At 38.6% G+C, this 22678-nt stretch overlaps 2 protein-coding genes across 3 annotated transcripts; both read left to right on the plus strand.

Moving 5' to 3' along the window:
* Positions 1-601: 601 nt before the first annotated feature.
* On the plus strand, positions 602-10537 carry LOC141653779 (glutamate--cysteine ligase, chloroplastic). 2 transcript variants are annotated; one of them, XM_074461629.1, is made up of 17 exons: positions 602-892; positions 1820-2096; positions 2487-2637; positions 3103-3210; positions 4362-4454; positions 5003-5086; positions 5212-5280; positions 5376-5446; positions 5556-5624; positions 6260-6353; positions 6589-6678; positions 6802-6882; positions 8464-8556; positions 9004-9084; positions 9166-9235; positions 9416-9506; positions 10106-10537. In XM_074461629.1, the coding sequence occupies exons 2-16, from the start codon at positions 1828-1830 to the stop codon at positions 9502-9504; spliced, it is 1512 nt and encodes a 503-aa protein (XP_074317730.1). In that variant the 5' UTR covers positions 602-892; positions 1820-1827; the 3' UTR covers positions 9505-9506; positions 10106-10537. The 2 variants fall into 2 exon arrangements, with proteins under 2 accessions (XP_074317730.1, XP_074317731.1); XM_074461630.1 differs by having other exon boundaries at positions 892-1424; positions 1559-2096.
* Positions 10538-12133: 1596 nt separating this feature from the next.
* Positions 12134-14426, plus strand: LOC141653780 (tubulin beta-4 chain-like). Its single transcript, XM_074461631.1, has 3 exons — positions 12134-12626; positions 13150-13419; positions 13524-14426. Exons 1-3 carry the CDS (start codon positions 12233-12235, stop codon positions 14183-14185), a joined length of 1326 nt encoding a protein of 441 aa, XP_074317732.1. The 5' UTR covers positions 12134-12232; the 3' UTR covers positions 14186-14426.
* Positions 14427-22678: the final 8252 nt, after the last annotated feature.

Consider the following 22678-nt stretch of genomic DNA (forward strand, 5'->3'; position numbering starts at 1 on the left):
AAGGCAATTCTCAAAAAATACCTTTAGGATTGGGGTACAAAATCCACCAAGAAGGAAGCATATGAAATGCTCATGCAATCCAACAATACAGTTTGACAATTGTAATAAGTCCTTAGACACTTTATTAATGTTATTATTTAAAGTACCTTTGCATTGTTTGTCTTTTATATTCACTAGCCCAGACAATTGAGATGGTAACTCTTCTATTTACTTGGGTATGTCTTGTTAAAGACTTTTGAATAAATGGGGTGTTACATTGAGAGTCGCGAAGGATCCGATTCATCAAATTGCATAAAAGTTCCGATCTTAAACGCTATAAAATACTAGTTTTTATACACTTTATTCATGTGTTGTTTACTTTTGTTGTAAATTAATTTCTCCGTATATTATCGTTATATTTTTTAAGTTTATTTTTTTTCAATTCAAACGAGTCTGCACTTATATTGTGGGTGAGAATCGAACCTCTAACTTGAGTTAATTAGCACAATCGCTTAACAGAAGGTACGATAATTGGTTGAGTAATGAAAATGGATCCACAACAGAAAAAGAATCCAATTCTAAAATAGTTGTACTTTTTAGTTTGCGTGGAAGAAAGTAAAGTAAAAGCATTAAAATGAAAAAACGGAAAAAAAAAAAAAAAAAAAAAAAAAAGTAGAGTAGAAGTCCACCTTTTTCTAGTACTAGTATTCACTTGCAATCTGTATCGTAACCCACACAAAGAAAAAGAGCATTTTTGCTCTTCCCCTTCCTTCCTTCCTTACTACCTAGTTGGTAGTTTGTTACCACCACCTTTTCTTTTTCTTCTTCTTCTTCTTCTATCACTCCACTCGCATAAACCACCAACGGGAATCTCAACGTAATATAAGAAAACCTAGATCTTCTTCATTCCAAGGTAATCTCATTTTTTGTCTTTTAATTCTTGATGAATATTCATTGTGCTAATGATTTTAAATTTGTAACGCAATATATACTCTCATTATAACATACAGTATTTTTAATTTCCGACTTTAGCATGAGTATCATTTTGGACGCTGATGTATTTATGTTGCTCATAATTGATGCGCTTTGATGATTGATTGTATTTTGTTAAATAAATTGGGTGTAACTAAACTTCTTGCGCTGCTTCTCCTTATCGTAAAATTCGATGCAGTTTTTGACGCAATATTCATTCTAGGTCATTCGGAGTACCCACTGGGGTAATGTTGCTGTTGTGGAGGTGTAACTAACAGGATTAACGTTGATTTTGCTTTGTTAATTATTGTTTTCAACATTTTTGATTGGAAATTTAATGTTTGGTCATGTAATTAGCTGAATTGCTTTCAAGATAATCAAGTGTAAGCTCGACCACTAAGTTTACATTTTTGATTGGAAATTTAATGTTTGGTCATGTAATTAGCTGAATTTCTTTCAAAAGTGTAAACTTAGTGGTCGAGCTTCACTTTGATTCTCGAGTGTGTGCGCGCTCGCGCCTGCGTCAGGGCTGTTGTAGGTAGACTAGGGTAATTGATCTATAGTCGAGTAAATTTTGTGAAAATCACTTGTTTGTTCGTATTTATAGTCCAGTGCTTTTTGTGAGAGGTAACTATTTGATTGTCCTACAATCAATTGAATTTTGCGAGTCAACTGTTTGGTCGTCTACATCGAGTGAATTTGTGAAAATCCACTGTTTGTTCATATTTATAGTTGAGTGCATTTTGTGATTCAACTGATTGGTCGTGTTCATGGGCTTAGTATTAGTTGCAATATGACTTTAGAGGTGATTTGGTGGCTGCTTGGTATTTGGATTCTGAATAAATGTTGTGTTTGGAATATCCTGCAGCGAATAACATGGCAGTTGTGCTCAAAGCATCCGTGCCATTTTCTCTACAAACCGATACTGCCAGTTATGGCGGATTGACTTCTCCATTATGCAATTCTGCCAAAACATCTAAGGTTGTGTTTTTGGATTCTTCTAAAAGAGGACGGTCACGTGGGTTCCGTGCTATTGTTGCAGCAAGTCCACCAACAGAGGATGCTGTGGTTTCTACCGAGCCACTCACAAAAGATGATCTTGTCGCATATCTTGCATCAGGATGCAAACCTAAAGAAAAATGGAGGTGAGTTCCTACACTTGTTAGAAGGTGCTTGTTCATTTTCACGTGATTTCTATATGATGTGATAACACCATGGTTTTGGTTAAAGGAATGGTAACTGGTAAGTGTTTGTCGGACATTACAATTATGTAGGTTGTGGTTGTGGCTGCTTGATTCACTGTCTACACATTTGTAATCAAGCTAACTCTAAATCATGAAGACACAAGAGAAAGTTGTCGATGACTTATTAGGATCTGTAATAGCTATGATGTGCATCTATATGCTCTGCTCTGGTTTATTGCTTTAAAGTGGAATGTTATGATGCATTTTGAAGATAATGATAAAAAAACATTTGCTCTTTTCTTTTGTTAAGTATAATGTTTAAGATTTTACATTTTTGTATTGTGTTTGCAGAATAGGTACTGAACATGAGAAATTTGGCTTCGAGATAGACACCTTACGCCCTATGAAGTATGTACAAATAGCAGAACTGCTTAATGGAATTGCTGAGCGATTTGACTGGGAGAAAGTGATGGAAGGTGACTATATAATTGGACTTAAGCAGGTAAATTGTTTCCATTCTTGAGGCTAAGGATTTGTGCATTTTGATTACCCAAAATACTTTTTCGGTTTTAGCTTGCTTAACTCTGTAAGTTTTAATATTTTTAATCCATAGAATATTTATTTATGCTAGGTATTGTAATGAATGTTATCTGCATGTGTCCAGGAATACCACTGATGTAGTGTCAGACTATAGTAGTCCAATCATACCCTTGCGGAGATCACATTGTTTGATAAGAGTTTGTGAATTCCTCAGCTGTAGATACTGTCTAGTAAGACGGAGTGATGTATACCGTTAAATGACATTGAGAAAACTATATCTTAATAAAGCCTTACAAATACTCTGTGAAGAGCGAACATCTAAGTAACATATTTCTTTTAGTTTGATCTAGCATCTTTCATTGCACCTCCTTTTCTTCTGGTGGCTCCTTTGAATCTTATTTTTTCTTGTCTTCTTGGTTACTGCCAGGGAAAGCAAAGCATATCACTTGAGCCCGGCGGTCAATTTGAACTTAGTGGCGCTCCACTTGAAACGTTACATCAAACTTGTGCTGAAGTTAATTCCCATCTCTACCAGGTTAGTTTTGCTGTAGCTTTCTGTTTTTCGTAGTAACTGAAAGTCCGACATGCTTGGTTTTTTACTTTTGTTTCTCAATTGTTGTCACTCTTAATCTCCAGCTGCTCTTGTAGCATTTTCAAAGTTTATGCTCACCTTTTTTGTCCTGCCCGCCCTCGTGTCTCCTGAAACACAGTTGTAAGACCTTTATGCATTCAAAGGTGATTCTTATCAATTTAGTCTAGAAAATAGAACTTCATTTTTTTTGCAAGAAGATTAAGCGCTTGTATTCATCCACTAAGCGGGAGAAAAGAGGGAAATGTTTCTTACAAAGGATAACCACTAAGAAAGATAAACAACTACCTACTTGCTTAATTCCTGTACTATCTCATGATAATTCAAAGGCGAGAAATTAGAAAGAAGCCTAATGGCTACTGAAATGTTTACAAGCCCGAAGACTTGACTGACTGTCTTTTCCTGAGCAGCAAAAAGCCTGTTATTTCTCCCCCTCCAGATGTAGTAGATGGCTGAAGTAAGGCAACTTCTGAACCAGCTAGCTTTCCAATGAGTCCTAGCATTAATTCAGTTTCATTCAAGAATTTGACTGGGAAGAATTTGAAACCTATTGATTGTGATTGACCAGCTAAAACCGTTGAGCAGTTGCTGTAGGATCCCTTTATCTGAGTTGAATAACAACTGAACCAGTAGACTGTTTCACATTTCCTTCTGTTTGTGTTGTCGCTCCACGAGAGTGACAATAATGGGATGTTTGGACGCAATGTTTGTTGATGAAGTAGCTCCGTGTGTGGATAGCACTATACACAATCTGTGAGGGCTCATGTTAGGACTTAGGATTTAGGAACGCTGACAAGTAATTGCAACTAATTTTTCTGTTTTAGAGTAATGCGTGCACTCTATGATGCAAGTACTCTTTTTATTTTGTTAGAAATTATAATTTTTCCTGAGATATTGTTGATGATGTCCATGCCAGTTTGATCATGTTTTTGAAGGTAATATGACAGACCTTGCTTAGGTTGTAAACCTAAATGATTGGACCTTGCGCTCTCTGATGGCTTGCTTTGTCATTGACTACTTTGCTGGGCTTTGTAATAAAGTCATGTACCAGTTAAGTGACTTAACTTTACCCTTTTAAGATATAATGCTTTTGGCAGGTCAAAGCTGTTGCAGAAGAAATGGGCATTGGTTTTTTAGGGATTGGTTTTCAGCCAAAGTGGCGACGTGAGGACATCCCCATAATGCCCAAGGTACTTGGCTATTCTATATGGAAGCTTGTTAGTGGGTGGATTTAACTATATACAACCTGATAACCTGATATGTTCCTGCTTACACTTGTGACAGAGCTTCATTCCTTTTTCCTGTACTATGGGTGTTGCTATCTGTCCTATGTATAGTTTAAAGCTGGAAACGTTTTGATGTTATCTTCTAATTATACCCATAGACTTCTGAAATTTCTCTTTTTAATATTTTAACGATTTAGTGATTGGCAGCTCAAGAGCTATCTTGTTTCATGGATATGATTTCTGCATGCTTTCCAAATTCGTGATACTATATTATTGAATGTATGCTTCCTTTTGGTCTAGTTGCAATTTTGTAAGCTTTTATTATCTGCCAACTTTGTCTCCGTAAATCAAGGAAGATACGAGATTATAATTGGTTGGTCAAGGGCTATCTGTTATAGAACTCTAATTTCTGCTTGCGTTCGAAATTCGTGATGGTGATACTATCTTTGTTATAGATAGTTCTTCCTTGTGATCTATCTGCAATTTTTGAGCTTTTATTTTGTGCCAACTAGGGACGATACGAGATTATGAGGAACTACATGCCCAAAGTTGGCTCACTTGGACTTGATATGATGTTCAGGACATGTACTGTCCAGGTAATTGCAGAGACGCTTCCACTACAATCATTTTTTTTTGTTTATTTGTAAAAATGTTTGCTGTGCATGCTCTCCTGCATATTTTTTTACTTATTGAGCTGTCTTAGTATCTGTCTGCTTTGTAGGTGAATTTGGATTTTGATTCTGAAGCTGACATGATCAGAAAATTTCGCGCCGGCCTTGCCTTACAACCAGTGAGAAAATCTCTTATTGTTTTATGTGTGTGATGTTAACAGATGGTAACAGGGCTTAGATTCCTATCACTCACTGTTTATTATTGATGGAACAGATAGCGACAGCATTATTTGCTAATTCTCCTTTCACGGAGGGGAAGCCAAATGGTTATCTAAGCATGAGAAGGTTAGTCTGCCTTCATCTTTGTATGATCGAGCCTTTTCCTCATGCCGTTGTATTTGAATTTCTTGGTTCCAGTGTAACAGTTTCCTTTTCCTGGCTTTATTTTTGACAGTCAAATTTGGTCTGATACGGATAACAATCGTGCTGGGATGCTACCCTTTGTGTTTGATGACTCTTTTGGGTGAGTAAGGTTTTATGTTTACTGACAAATTCATGCTTTCAAACACATAAAAAGTACCACAGGACATGACTCTTTTTGTCTGTTGTGCTTAGTTAATATCTCACCTAGTTCTTGGTTCTAGACATAGATTTTGTCTATTTGTGATCGAGAAGCTATTCGCATCAATTTCGGACATCTTTTGTACAGTTAGCACATGGCTTTGCATTCGCCATTGTGCGATTTGTGTATGCAGCAAAATCACTTCTTATTTGATTAATATAGTATCCAGCAAGGTACTAGCTCTGAAAGCCATTCTGCATTTAACTTGGGATAAATGCTTATGAATGTGTACTAGCAGACTAGTTGTCTGGTTGTTTAATTTGTTCCGTCTCCTATGTGTTCCAGTGTGAAAGTGAAGCTCTTAGATAATCATGATTCATGAAAATTAAAGAAAAGGAGGATGTGATATAGCAAATGATACAAAGCATCTTATATATCACCCCCCCCCCCCCCCTTCACTGTAAAAAAGTTGTGATGTATCGTTTTTGTGGTATTCTATATCCATAAGTTTTTGTGCATATTTTCATTTCCCGAGGGCCTCATTAGTTTGGTCTATCATTTATAATTGAGAGACTATTGTCATTTTTGTAATGCAGGTTTGAACAATATGTGGACTATGCACTTAATGTCCCTATGTATTTTGTTTATCGAAACAAGAAGTATGTTGACTGCAGCGGATTATCCTTTCGGGTATGCATCCCTTAAAGCTTGGTTTCAAGTTTTGCAATTTGTGCCACTGCCCTTGACTCCTAATGTCTGAATCGGGAGATTTTTGATTTGGGAGGTGAGGGTTAGATGGGGACGGACACTTCTGACAGCAGTATAGCACATCGCTATCTCTCTTTTTTTTCCCTTCATTTTTTCAAGTTTCCTCTCTAAAATCTAGGCTACTCTTAAATGATGATCATAATTATCATGTACGCAGGATTTTCTGGAAGGGAAGCTTCCGGTTCTTCCTGGTGAATTTCCAACACTAAATGATTGGGAGAATCATCTAACCACTATTTTTCCAGAGGTCTGTCATGCACTTGAAAATTTTGTTTCTGCTGTTATAAGAGATGCGCCTTTTACATGATCATGTGATCTTTACTTTTTTTTTTGTTCTACAGTCTCAGTTCTTTCTGTCTCTCATTTTCAGGTCAGGTTGAAGCGGTATATAGAGATGAGAGGGGCTGATGGAGGACCGTGGAGGAGATTGTGTGCGTTGCCTGCATTTTGGGTACGTACATCATTGAGTCTTCTTCATATATGTGGCAACACTTCGCTGAGATCCAATTTCAACTCCTGACCTTATGTCTTAGTTATATAGAGAACACTCATCTTCCTCCATGACCTTATCCAAAGGGGCGCAGGGACTCTGTATAAAGGTCTGAGTCTGACCTTTGTGTTCCTCTCATATCACAACAGCATTACCCTAGTGCCTTAAGCGCTCTCGCAATTTCAGGGATAACGCCGTAATGGAGGTTGGACGTAGTTTTGTTGCTCTTGTACTGGAAATAAAATGGCTCTTGTATTGTAGTCAAATCTATATCTTAAGTCTGATTCTGGTCCAGTGTGAAGTTGTATTTAAAGCATTATGTAAGCACATTGGAGGAGTTCTTTCGTAAAATTTTTAGTGAAGGCATAGGGGTAAAAACGATTTGATTTCAGTTTCGTGTCCACCGGAGCTTGTCTAATGTCTAACCTATCCAGCGGTGTGCGCTATAGGAAAACCTAGGCTTCTGATGGTAAATGAGAAATGTATTTCAACTAGGGAAGATGATTGGCAAGTCCAGAAACTCCCTGCTACATTATTGAATATAAATGTTGTTTATGCGTCTGACTTTTTATGGTGAATGTGTACCTGTATGGTACATGAGTGTACGTGGTTATTTAGATAAAGAAGTAAAGAATTTGGCTTGTAGAGGGTGTTTTGTCGGTGGAAACATGAAATGAATACTCTCTTCGTAACATGAAATCACTACTATTATATTGAAGTCAACTCTATAGAAGTCTGATGATTGGGGTGTCGAAAGTCAAAACTCCCTGCTACGGTATTAATATGTACCCGTCTCAAATACCTAGCCACCCCCCACTCACACCTCCGTACCACACCACATCATGGCCATGTCCTGCCACTCACAAACCATTTCTAACCGCGACTATCTCAATTAGACAATGCTTTGGTTGAGGATGGAGGGGTCGCGTCATGGAAGGGTCTCGCCATGGCTCGTAGTGCTTGAAATTAGGGTTGGTTTGGTAGCGCTGTGAGGAAGATTAGAATTGATGTGGTAGTGGGGGAGGAGGTTGAAGGTTTATGGGAGATCGAGGGGTGGGGAGATCTAGTGGCTATGTTGTATAGGGAGTGAGGCAAGGGTCAAGGGTCAAGGGTCAAGGGGTAGGGAGATAGTTGATGGGGGTGTGAGGAGGACAATTTGGTAGAGAGAACTTACGAAAAATGGAATGAGAAGTCATGTGAAGTTTAGAACATCCTAAAAGGGTTTTTTGGGAAAAACAAAACATTGCGGAAGGAATAGCAATTGGTCTGAACTCTGAACCACACAAAATATTGACCTGGTGGTTTTTGTTCGTAGTGCTTCCATTGTAAGAGCAGTTCTCAAGTGTGTACCTTCTTGTTCTAGCTCTTTGATCTGTTAGCATAATTGTGCGAGGGGTAAAAATATCTATAATGAGATGGTAATAAATGGTGTATTTATGTTGTCCATTATTACTATATGATTATATTTCACTGAAAATTTTCGAAGATAGAATATATTGCTTCAGTGAAGATATATTATATATAGTTATATACGTTTTTCAGGTTGGCTTGTTATATGATGAAGACTCATTGCAAAGTGTTCTAGATATGATAGCTGATTGGAACAAAGAAGAAAGACAGATGCTAAGGGATAAGGTAACGATAGCATCTCATTATTAACTTGCGCTTCACAACAATTGTATATATGTTTTGGTTATGTTAGGTTTAGCGTGCCGAGATAAAACATGTGAAAAATTCTCCCATCCTCCGTCCTCCCTCCAAGGCCCCTCTATTTTATTGTGCTCAATGGAAACAAGGTGAAAGTTTCAGAACTGATAGGAATATAGGATGTGAATATTCTCACGCGATCTTTTATTAATTTACTAGATAAATTCGTATTGTGATGCAATAGAAGTTCCAGCTTCTCATAGACTAACTGCTTGATTTAAACTGCTCTCTTCACCTTGTGGTCTTGTACGAGGATGTATAATAATTAATTAACTAAAACTAATGTTATGGCAATATTGGTGTTCCCAGAAGAGATTGCTTTTAGTTAGTGAAATTAAGTAAGAATATATTCTAACTTCATAGTGTGCTTATTAGGTACCAAAGCTTGGTCTTAAGACTCCATTTCGAGATGGGTACCTTAAACATGTTGCCGAGGATGTTTTAAAATTGGCTATGGTAAGCTCTTTCCATTATGTTTACTGCGTGCTTTTTTGGCTGCTATGATGTTGATGAACTATTGGAATATGATTTCTTCAGGATGGTTTGGAACGGAGAGGCTTTAAGGAGACTGGCTTCTTGAACGAGGTCGCTGAAGTAGTCAGAACAGGTATTGTTTCAGTCACAATTTTTTCTTGTCTATAGATGACGGCTTTCGCCATCCTGTTCATTAGACTCCATTATAAACTTCATGCAATGAAATGAAACTTTTTGTATACCATAAAGAACAGATCCACACTACTCTGTTATATTTATATGCGAATTGTGGGCTGTGTTTTGTGTTCTGCAGGGGTGACCCCAGCTGAGAGACTCTTGGATATGTATCATGGAAAATGGGGACAAAATGTGGATCCTGTGTTTGAGGAACTGCTTTACTAAAGGTGATCTTAGCTTCTGTGGATCTCTTTTTGGACTGGTTGTGAATCACTGAGTTTCTTTGTCAGGACAAAGCTCTAAAGCTTTGAAATTGATTTCATAGCATTTCTAAAACTTGTGCTTGTTATCTCCTTTTGTTAATTTGTTGGTTGTAATACAAACTCCGAGTTCTAGAATATGCGGCTTCTTTAAGATATTTGCTGGTACAACCAGAGCATAAAGCGCCATCAACTTCTAGTGATGGTCATTTTCTGCCATCTGAATTTATACTTATGTTGCTTCTGCACCAAGCAAATTTCCCGTCATTTCCCAAAAACACATGTAATCAAATTTCTAGTTTATGGTCTACGTGTTTTCCCCCATATTGTGGGTTTGGTGATTTTTGTCAGGTTTATATGAAGAGTTAGACTCTATGACTGTGATCAGTATATTTTGTATATATGCTTTACAATGCAAACTTCATTAAGTTAATAAAAGTCTTTGTTTCATGTTTTTACAATTATGTGCTCTTTTATTAAACGCAAAGAGCGTGTTCTTACTTGCTTTATGGCTTTACGCAGTATGTTTCATTTCCATTTGTTGAATCGTTTCTCTTTCACAACAGGATAACCATCGGATTCAACAAATGAACTGCTCATAATTAGTAGGCGTAGTACTGGCCGGAAGGTTTGTTGAGCTTTTTAACTGCAAAGAAAACACCTGAAGAGAGACAGTGAGACTCATTCCTCCAATAATAACTGAAATTTTGCCATTTGCTGCGCTGTCTCCGTCAGAGAGCTGCTCTATTGCTGCTCCCTGAAAGTGACTTGTACTTTTTAAGTTTTATTTTTTTGGTTTTAAAGTTTTCATTATCTAAAGCTGATGGGAAGGCACATCTGTCTACATAAGCTATACAAAAAACGTGGGTTGGTGTATTTTCATGATACCACCCACCCTCTTAACATTTTATCGTCAATAATCTTCTACTGTTTGCGAATAACTTTTTTTTTCCCGACCTGCACATTTTTGATTGAAAATGTAGCTTTACTAATTTGCATTGGCTGTTAGTCCGACCTGAAGTGTGTTATCTATTTACTCTCATGGACGGTTCGAAAAGATGATTCATGTCAGCCGACCCCAAATCATTTTGGGATTAAGGCTCTGATGTTGTTGTTGTTGTGTCTCAGTTATTAGTTTATCTTTTTATATTCTTGGTGAGTATTGTAATCAAAGGTAAACAAATCTTTGAATGGAGGGAGTATGTTTTTTAAAAAAATTTTAAAAAGAAAATTACGTGTAATTCCTTGCATGGGCCACTAATTTTATTAGTCGAGTATTTGGGTTGATTTGACAATAAACTCTCTTGTAAAAGTCTTATATTTGTCATTGCTTGTTGAGAGATATTTGTATGAAAATTTGTGTAGACCATAGGGCCGGACGGTCCACACTGTTTTGGCCTGAGATGGTAAAAATTGTTTTAGCCTAGGGGTGAGCTAACCTCCGGACCCAGGTTCAAATTGTATTAAAAGGAGAGTTATACTCTTCATTATCCAATTATGCTAGATTGGTTCGACACAGCTGTGACCTGCTTATGTTAGGTTGACATGGTATGAAATAATTGACCTGACCGAAACTATCCAACATCATACTAACACGATTAAAATGCACCGAAATGGCTAATCAACTCACATTTTATATTTGGAATAATTATCATGGTACTCCTAAAGTTTGCATTTTTTCCCTGAATACCCCTACTTTTGTCAAAAAAAAAACATTCGACTAGTCATACCTCTTAGATATGAGATCGAAAATCCGCAATTTTTTTTCCCAAGTGGAACGTCTTTAATGAAATCTTCAGTGTGAAAAAAAATCGTGTTTTTTTGACATCATAAAACTGTGTTACGACATGTCAAAGTTTATTCGTTCAAGAAACTTTGACCGGTAGAAAATGAAGTTTTTTTCAAAATAATTGTCTTTTCGAGATTTATAATTTTAGAAAAAGAATCGCGGCTTTAGAAATGATGACTAAGAAATATGAGCAGCTAAAGTAATTTTTCAGACATTGACCCCAAGTGTGTTGGTGGTCATGACCATAGTCATTGACCCCACTGATAACTAAACCTGAAAACAGTCGGAAGCCATTCAATCCAAACGGTACACAAAATGATTTAATAAAAACGCAGCCCTAGAAAATGACCCTAATCGAAGTGTTACATAATAACGAGTCTGCATATTAGGCGTGTTGTAACGCATCTTATTATTCTCGGAAAAAAATATAGGGAACATGTTAAAGTCCGCAAAATGCTTAATTCGCAAATGAACACTGTCTGTCCAAGAACGAGTGACCGAAACCCAAACCATGCTTACCGGTCGTAGCACAATCTATGTTATTTTTACAGTGGAAGGGAAACAAAGGTATATTGTCTATATTTAGAAGGATGTGAAAATGCAGAATAGAAATGTGTTGGATCGGATGGTACAAAAAAAAGTAGAAAGAAGGGGTCCTAATGAATCGGACAGCAGGCAGTTGTTTGTGCATCTCCTCATATGTTTGTTGTCTTAGTCTCTTAGACATGTCTTCCTAAACATGTCCTCCACCCTTATTCTCCCCTCCCTACATAAGCCCATTCCTCTCTTCAAACCACATTCTTCTTCTATAACCAACATTTTTAACACAATATATATTAATAATAATAATTATCATTATTCCCTACACGATTCCATCTTTGCCCTTCCTACATAATCAAACACGATGAGAGAAATCCTCCATATTCAAGCCGGGCAATGTGGGAACCAGATTGGCGCTAAATTTTGGGAGGTAGTTTGCAATGAGCATGGTATTGATAACACAGGTCAATACATAGGGGATTCTCCTTTGCAGTTGGAGCGTGCCGATGTTTATTTCAACGAAGTTCGTGGTGGTCGATATGTTCCCAGGGCTGTCATGCTTGATCTTGAGCCAGGCACCATGGATGCCCTTAAGTCTAGCCATTACGGTCAGATTTTTAGGCCTGATAATTTTGTTTTTGCCCAAAATGGGGCTGGTAATAATTGGGCTAAGGGTCATTATACTGAGGGTGCCGAGTTGATTGATCCTGTTCTTGATGTCGTTCGTAAGGAAGCCGAGAATTCTGACTCTTTACAAGGTTCTTTTTATTTTATTTTCCTCCGTTTTTTGTTCGCTCATTTTATTTATGTTTGAAATGTGTATATATATGAATTGTGGATTTCTCATTATGTCTCCTAATCTGTTACACCAATTCTCATTGAAGACGGACACTTTTCGTCACAAGCTGAAGACGGGCCAAATGTCGTCATTTTAACGACAAAATGTGACCATTTTAATGCCAAATTATTATAGCTTAGGAAATTGTTCTGGTAACTTTTTAGGTAAAATGGTTACATTTTCGTCTTAAATGGGTCACATTTTACTCCGTCTTCAGCTTGTGACGAAATGTACCTGTCACAAGCAAGACGCTTTGAATCTGTTATGGGTCACAAAATGAAATGAGAGATCCTCCGCGATAATTTTTTTGGTTAATCAGCAAACGGGGTTGTGATTTTGTTGGTTAAAACTTTAAGTATGATAATATAATATTCTTTTGTTATGATTAATTGAGAAATATAAACGGAATGAAATAGATCAAGGTTAAATTTTGGTGGTTGTAGGATTCCAGATATGCCATTCTTTGGGAGGAGGAACAGGTTCAGGGATGGGGACCCTGCTCATATCTAAGATAAAGGAAGAGTATCCTGACCGTATGATGATGACATTCTCGGTCTTCCCTTCACCAAAGGTGTCGGACACTGTGGTCGAGCCCTACAACGCTACCCTCTCCGTTCATCAGCTCGTTGAAAATGCGGATGAGTGTATGGTCCTTGATAACGAAGCTCTCTACGACATTTGCTTGCGCACTCTCAAGCTCACAAATCCTAGCTGTAAGCTCTTATAATGATGTTCTCATTTTTATTTGCTCTCGTCTTGTATATAAAGCCTTCAAAGCGAACCTAACTTGTTTGTACAAACATCGGGTAACTTGCAGTTGGTGACCTGAACCACCTGATCTCAGCCACAATGAGTGGCATAACATGCTGCCTCCGATTCCCCGGTCAACTCAACTCTGACCTCCGAAAGCTGGCAGTCAACCTAATCCCATTCCCCCGGCTACATTTCTTCATGGTTGGCTTTGCACCCTTAACCTCCTTAAACTCCCAGCAATACCGAGCCCTCTCCATCCCGGAGCTAACCCAACAAATGTGGGATGCCAAGAACATGATGTGTGCAGCGGACCCACGTCATGGTCGATACTTGACTGCCTCGGCCATGTTCCGAGGGAAGATGAGCACCAAAGAAATCGACGAGCAAATGAACAATGTTCAAAACAAGAACTCATCCAACTTTGTGGAGTGGATCCCGAACAATGTCAAGTCTAGCCATTGTGATATTCCACCAACAGGAATGCTAATGTCTTCGACTTTCATCGGGAATTCAACTTCAATTCAAGAGATGTTCAGGAGGGTTTCAGAGCAGTTTACTGTCATGTTCAGGAGAAAGGCTTTCTTGCATTGGTATACAGGGGAAGGCATGGACGAGATGGAGTTTACTGAGGCCGAGAGTAATATGAATGATTTGGTTTCGGAATACCAGCAGTATCAGGATGCCGGGGTTGAGTATGAGGAGGATTATGAAGAGGAAGAGAATTAGGTCAAAAAAGTTGCAGGAGTTTCATCTGGTTGTGCAAGTTTCAGTACACCATTTTTTCAAGGGCAAAAAATTCAGGTGGGATTGTGGGAAGGGGAATTTTGTTTTTTTTTTTGTACGATAATTTCACAATTCATATTTTCAATATATTTTCCCGTAATACAATTGAAGTGTTAAGTATATAAATACTGAACTGTTTTTTAATTGAGATGACAAATATACAGACGATATAAATGTTCTGTAATAGTTAAATCTTTTTTTTTTTTTTGCTGAGCAATTCTAGTAACCAAGTGCTGCAGAAATAACTAAAAGAGCCCGATATCAGCAAAAACCACCACCCAAAAGAAAGTAATAAAACCCAAAGGCCAAAATGACGTCAATTTTACAATATGTTACTCACTCTGTAAAATACTGTAAAATGGTGTTGTATGGTAATTTTACAATATGTTACTCACTCATCATATCATATCATATATCATCATATATTATATTAAAGCAACAACCGCAAGTCCCGTGGATCGCCACGTGTCAAAACTCCTTCAAACGACACGTGTCAATTTCTATTTAAAAAAAAATATAAAGATTTGCAATCACATTATGAGATGTTTGCACAATTTAGGAGATATTTTCACTATATCATTTTTCTCATGTTTTAGGAGTCATTTTCGGCAGAATATTTCAACAAGTCACCTTAAAAAATATTTTGGATATATTTTCAGTATCATTTTTCTAACATATTTTCGGTATAATTTTTTTTAGGAGATATTTGCGCAATTTTTAAGGAGATATTTTCGGTAGAAGTTGCTAATTTTAAGTTGATTTGGGGTGAAATTAAGGAAAGAATTTAGTACAAAATTAACCTAATAAGAACAATATTCGGAGTATAATTTAGCATAACAAATATACCGCAAAAATGGCAAATAAGAAAATTCGGAATATTTTCTATGATGGAATATTCCGAGTATTTTCTATGTTCATAAATCATAATTGATGCAATAATGTATATATACCGAAAAATAAAGTCCAAAAATATCATACCAATAAAATTGTTACAAAATAAAGCAAAAATATTTTACAGAATTTCGCTCATATCATTCTACAAAATTTAGCATAACAAATATACCGCAAAAATGGCAAATAAGAAAATTCGGAATATTTTCTGTGATGGAATATTCCGAGTATTTTCTATGTTAATAATTGATGCAATATTGTATATATACCGAAAAATAAAGTAAAAAAATATCATACCAATAAAATTGTTACAAAATAAAACAAAAATATTCTACAGAATTTCGCTCATATAATCATATATCATCATATCGTATCATCATATATTATATTAAAACAACAACCAGGTACTTCTTTGATTGACACGTGTCACATCACAATACTTTGCCACATGTCATCCACCTTTTAATGCCAAGTTTAATATCCATATATGAATATTAAATATAATATATAATTGTGAAAGATGGAAATCAAATTACGGTTGCAAATAACCTCCACACTGATAAAATCTTCCTAACAATAATTAGTTGCTATATTTTGCACATATTTTCTCCGTATAATTAGCTAGCAAATCTTCAATTTAGTTGCTACATTTCCTAAACTGTAGGATTGTAATATTGGTCAATGTCTAGGTTAGTTGTATGACCTTGCATCTTCCCTGTATAAATATTGTGTTTTATATTATCAACGAAGATTGGGAGAGCTTAATCCATGCCTCCATGGCATGATTAGTCTCACTAACAATGTCATGTTGAAGGTTGGCAGATGCTATTATTACCAAAGAATCAAAGATTGAGCTTAAATTATTGTCACTTTTTTTTTGTGAAATAGTCTACTCAAGAGACATACGTTCATCGTCTCTTATTGATATGTGAATTATTTACACCTTATTTCCCTCTTTCTTTGACGCATTCCGGCTCATAACGAGTCGGTTTCGTGTGCCTTTCCTTGCATTTGTGCCCGATCCCCGTACTTGTCATTTTGTGTGCCCTTTTGTAGGAACCGAGTCAAGTATGAAGGAATTGGGGCGTGAAAAGGCATTCTAATGCCTTTACATGAAGAAAAGGGAGATGAAGGATTTTGAAGAAGAAATCCTCTGCCGGCAGGCCGGCAGCCGGCCCACCGGCAGGGGATATGGCCATGTTGAGAAAGTGGAGGAAACAAGTCAAGAGATGTCCTCTGCCGCAAGAGGCGGCACTGCCCACCGCAGGGAACACTATCCCATACTTAGTCAAATTTTCGAAGAAGTTTTTGGCCAAAGTTAAAACAACGCGCTACCCGGCACAAGTAGCTTCAGCCCGGCGGTCAACCGGCAGAGGGTACCTGACACTAAGAATTGGAAGAAAATCCCAAGAAGAGGAATTCTCTGCCGGCAGGCCGGCAGCCGGCCCACCGGTAGGGGATTACGCAACCTTCATTTTCTCAAGTTTTTGAAAGAACGCGCTACCGGCAGAGGGTGCCGGCAGCCGGCCCGCCGGCACAGAGACACGCAGCACGAGTTGGGCTTTTTCATTCTTTCTTCCCTTAATCCAATGAGAGCCTATAAATACCCCCTCCTTAAACCCTTTTGCACACAACCCTAGATCTGAAAAACATTCCATATTTATTGTAATATCTCCTTAATCAAGTTCTAATCTTTCAATAATTATTATTAATATTTAGCAAGAATTAGTTAGTTCTAGTGATCAATTGTTTACACTTGTTTGTTGAAGTTTGTATTGGGGATTTTGAAGGGTTTTCCTTCCTATTAATCAATCAAGCTTCCATCTTTTCTTTTGTTGGTATAATTTCTCTCCTTTCTTTTACTTGTTTATCATTTGTTTACATTTTCCTTGTCTTTTGATTTTGTTACAACCTTTATTATGTCTCCTCCTTGTGTTGTTTGCTTTTCTTCTCTATTTAGCTTGATTTCCCTTAACATGAGTGAGTAGATTCCTTCTAGGGTTTAGGGTGATTCTTTATGGGATTTATGGGCATGATTCTTTGAATATTTTGGTCTTTGGTGAAATTGTTTAACTTTCCTATTCATTGCACTCAAGGTGTTTGTTGATTTGCTCAAGTGAAAGCTTTTGCCTTTCTTCAATTTTTGCTTAATTCTCCTTTAGAATGAAAGTTTTTGGGAGTCTTGATGTATGTTAGGAGAGGAGGGATACTTAATGAAAATTAGTAGCCACCCTTAAGATACCCAAGACATTGGTTCTTCATCTTAGGTTAATCTCTCACCATTGACCCTTTTTGATCTTCATGTTTGCCCCTAGACCATATTGATGACCCCGAAAGCCCTAGCTTTTAATTAACCGTATTCATTATCATCATCTTGCTTGTCTTTTGCTCTAGTGATTATAACCAAAACCTTTACTTTTAATTTTGATTAAACTTGACTCTTAATCGAACTTTGTAGCAACCCCCGCCGTCCTTGAGTTCGACCCCGACTAAATACTACGCTTTTTCGGGTTTTACAAATAGTTTTGGTTTAGGAAGTAGACGACAAATTTCCTACTATCAAATGGCGCCGTTGCCGGGGAAATTGAAGAGGAAGGAAACCCCTACCGGCAGGCCGGCAGCCGGCTCACCGGTAGGGGATCCTCTGAGCATCAAAAAGAGAGTATTGGGGAATTCTCTGCCGGTGGACCGGCAGCCGATGCCCTCCACCGGCAGCGCGTTGGTTTTAATTTGAAGCAAATTCGAATCCCCTACTGGTTGGCCGGCTGCCGGTTCGCCAAACCGGCAGGGGATCTTTATTAACCACGAATCTACCCGTGAACCCCCAATTACTCACATTCCTTTTTCTTTCCTTCTCCACTCATCTCCCTCATCCCTCACCTCCTTTAACCCTCACCCAACGCCCCACCACCAAGCACCCTCACAATCTCCATCAATCCACCCCCTCACCCTCCTTCATTCCTTCCCTCCTCCTTCCCTTCTAGTCTTTATTTCCTCCTTCAACCATGGCAAACAAGAGAACTAGGTCGGAAATGGCGGAAGCTCAACGGCTTTTGGTTGAGGCGGCGGCGAGCGACACTAACCCGGATCCCGACTTCCCGGATGTTCAGTTCGTCACTCAAGAGCAAAAAGGTAAATTTATCTTGTTCAAAAATCGCCCCTTAACCCCGACAAAATTTATTTGTAGACCGGCTATGAGAAATATGGGACTAGACAACGAAACCTTCGAATTGTTTAAGGGTGTTGGTATGAAAGGCTTATATGATTTGCATGAGGAAACTTATCCCCGCCTCACTTGGGAATTCCTTAGTAGTTTCCGTCTTGATAAGCACCGACAAACCCGTATGGTCGAGCAAATACACTTCCGGTTGATGAACCGTGATCATTCCTTGTCCCTAGGAAGGCTTTGCCGAATTTTCGGCCTTAACAACCCCCCAAATTTCAAGGCACCCGAGACCGCTCACTTTTCTCGGGTGTGGAAAGCCATTTCGGGCTTAGATGACCAAACCGGCGTGAAAAGGCCGGAAATTGCGTGCCACAATGCCCCCATTCGCATTTGGCATCGATTTGTGGGAGGTTCTATTTTTGCAACTCATGAGCCATGGGTTTTTCGGGTTACCGAATTGGAGATTTTGGGGTCTTACTTGCTCACCACCCCGGCCACCTATGAAATCAATGTGGGTCACCATTTGGCCGTCCACTTGCAATCACTTTCTAAATCACCGGGGCAAAAAGTCCCTCTTCATGTGGGTGGGATAATAACCCGAATTGCCAAGAGCCTCGACCGCCCGGTGAACTTGAACAACTTGAGGTGGATCTGGGGAGAGACCTACATCACCAAGCAATGGTTAACGAAAAACCTAGAGTGGATCAAGGTCAATCCTTTTGATGGAATCGAGTATTGGCAAGTTCAAAAGAAAAATTCCGTCCCAATTCCCAATGCCTCCAAATTCAAAATCAAGCCCGGTGAGGAGTCCTACCTCCTTGAGATTGAGGAAGAGCCCGATGAGACCCAACCTCCCCCGACCAACCCCATCACCTATGGTCGTGACAACCGGAGGGAAACTCCATCCTCCCTCCACTACTCCATGCCCTCCTTCCGGCCACCATCCACCTTCCAACCTCAACCTTGGGGGGGCAATTTTGGTGAAGGCTCCTCTAGCAACGTCCCTCCTCCCCCGCCTCCTATGCATGCCGATTTGGTCACCTTCATGAGTGACATGCGGTTGGGTTTGGAAACCGCCGCTAGTGAGAGGCGGGGCATTGAACAAAGGTTGGATCGGATTTACTATGACACCTCCGTGGGTCAATTTCCGATTTATGATGATTATAGGAGGAGGAACTACGAGCACCCCTCCCATCTCCACCCCTCCTACTACCTTGAGCCGGATGGTGGTTACCACAAGGACAACCAGTTTGTCTACGCCGACATCAATATCCGGCCGGATTATTTCGCCCCACCCGTTTTCCCCCCTCCCGCTTCTCATGAGGAGGGGCATGATGCTCAATGGTTCGGGGGTACACCCACCTTTTTCTCCAACCCCGAGGTTGGAAGTGCCTCCGGGGCGGCTTCCGGCGGCTTCATTTCGTCCGGCGGGAATTTCGGCGACTCCACCGCTCCCATGAACACCGACGACTTCCTTAGAGAGTCCGTGTTTGCCGCGGTGCAAGGAGATGGCAATGATGATGATAATGATAACAATGATGATGATGATGACGGGGACTTTGAGTCTTAGGCGGCCTCGAGTTTGGCCTATCTTTCCTCCCTTTTCAATCCAAATATCAAGTATGTTCCCCAACAATCCAAACTTCTCATTCATATTTAAATTTTGTATGCATTTAGTTAGAAATTCATATAGTTGCATTCATATAGAATTGCATTAGATTTCAATTTTTACTATATTGTCACATTTAGTAATTGCATTCACTTAGAATAGATTGCATTGTCATTTAAATTTTGCATATAGAATAGAGCATGCATTGCATTCCCAACATAAAAACCAACTAAAAAATTCAAAAACGACTAAAACCACCAAAAACATGTTATTTTATTTCACTCAATTGCCCTCCCATGTAAATGAATAAGTGTGGGGAGGGCCCAAAAAAAAAAAACAAAAAAACATGCATTTTAATTTCCAAAAATCAAAAATACCAAAAATATGTTATTTTTATTTTCAAAAATTAAAAAAAAACCACCAAAAATACGTTGTTTATTTTTCCTATTCTCTCCCTATACTTTGTTCCATTGAGGACAATGTAAATTTCAAGTGTGGGGAGGGAAATATCCACCTTGTGAATATTTATTTGCACCTTTAAATTTGATAAAAATTCAAAAAAATGCCTAAAAATCGAAAAATTTCAAAAAAAATTACAAAAACATTTGCATTGTATATATATGTTTGGCTAACAAGTGGTGCAGGCACATACGGGACATTTGAGGCATTAGGAGACTAGAAGACCGCTCAGTTCAATCTTTCTTATCTCTTTCTCCTTTTCCATTCCTTTTCTTTTACAATTGTTGTATGTATGGAGGAGGATGGGCTATGTTGATGAGGATGTTCCATTTTGGAACTTGGTGTGTGTTGCTTACGTGCTGCTAGGTTTAGACAATTGTTGCATGTTTATTTAGGTTGCTAGTACTTAGAAATGCATTTCGTACCTTGTGAATACGTGTTTGTTGCTTTATTTACATTTTGCATCGAGTTTGTACATAAATTTTTGAACAAATTTGGTCTAGGAAGGGAGTATGATACCTCAATGATGATATTGTCTTGGCCGCGTCTTTCCCCTCCTATTGGCTTGCACCTTGTGACATCCTCGTTATATACGGGAAATGAGGCTAGACCGGAGAGTTTTGACCACCTTGTGAGACCGAATTAGGCCCGAGACTTGACCTAGGTCCGACATAGCTACTAAAATGTGAGGATAGAGCCTCCTTATGGCCGGTCCATCAACCCGTCCCGTTTAGGTCATGAGAGTAGTTCTCCTTACGTGGTATGTCATGTCAAAACGCACAAGTATGGTGCTCATTCCTTGATTCCGTAGAAGTGTCGGTGTGCATATTGAGACAATTTTGTTCAAATAAAGTAACCTCACAAAGCCAAATAAGCTTTCGTTATGCCTTTGAGTCAATTGTTTCATTTTGTTAACCCATTTTGAGCCTAAGCCTTATCGTTTTTATTGCCAACAAAATAACTACATCCCATAAACAACTCACCTTGGTTGAGTAGTTCGTCATTGTAGTCTTTTGTGGAGTATATTTGGGTTGAAATTTTGACTCACCTTGAGGTGTATGATCTTAATGCCACATGAGTGAAATGAAGCTTGATGGTTGACCAATTTTTGCATTATTAAGAGGTTTACAAAAAAAAAAAAAAAAAAAAAAAAAAAAAAAAAAAAAAAAAATGAAGAAGAAAATCAAATAGAAAAGAGAAAAAAAATGAAGTGAAAAACAAAAAGAAAAGATTGTTGTATTTGTGTTAATAAAAGGTGGATGGATTTGCAATTGAGTCATATTTTGAAAAGAATGAAATGAATGGTTAGAAATGACAATTTTTGTCATATTTTGTGAAAGAATTCTTTTGCATTGGTACGGTTTAGTGAATTGGTTGGATGTGGCGACTACTCAATCCGATAGCCTCACATGTCATAAAACGGTGTTTGCACCGATCCCTTTTCACCTAACCCAAGCCCCATTACAACCCGATTGTCTCTCGTATGTGCATCATTTGGCATTTCTCTTGCGGATATTGGATATAGTACCATATTAGATTGCGGGCATGCTTCGCAAGTCGAGTTAGGAGAGTGATTTTGGTTACTTTTTGTCACAAAAATCACCCCGTTCTTTCATTTGAGTGACTAGTGAACCCCGTGAGAGTCGGTCTTTGGTCTCCTTTTGGTCAAAGGTTTGATATGGAGTTGAATCTTGAGTGTGTCATGTGATTCTCGAAGGTTAGGCTTTGTTTCCCCCTTTCCCGCCTTTGAATTTGTTTCCTAGGCATTTGGTTGTCAAATTTTGGTTGCTTGAGCCACCATTAGGGCATTGACACCCCGCCGAGACTATGAGATGGTATCTCCCAACCTAAACCTTTAATCGTTCAAGGTAAAACGGCCGCTTAGATGAGGAAAGCGGTTTGAGTTTTGTGATGCTTCATATATGTTGACTTGTGCTTAATTGAATGTTTGCATCAAAAATTTTGTAGCAAGACCCAACTTGCCTTGCAATAGGGCACTCTCCCCTCATGGGTGCCAAATTGTGAGTTGAAGGGGCGTTGAGTGCGCTAATACTCGATCGGCTTAAGTAGTAGGTTAGTTGAGTGATGCTTATATTGTGCACTCACTCTCCTTGTCTATTTTAGTTGGGACTTGTGCATTGATTTTGGACTTACTCGAGGACGAGTAAGGTTTAAGTGTGGGGAGGTTGATATGTGAATTATTTACACCTTATTTCCCTCTTTCTTTGACGCATTCCGGCTCATAACGAGTCGGTTTCGTGTGCCTTTCCTTGCATTTGTGCCCGATCCCCGTACTTGTCATTTTGTGTGC

Source organism: Silene latifolia, chromosome 4 (genome assembly GCF_048544455.1).
Source record: "Silene latifolia isolate original U9 population chromosome 4, ASM4854445v1, whole genome shotgun sequence".
Classification (NCBI taxonomy): Eukaryota; Viridiplantae; Streptophyta; class Magnoliopsida; order Caryophyllales; family Caryophyllaceae; genus Silene; species Silene latifolia.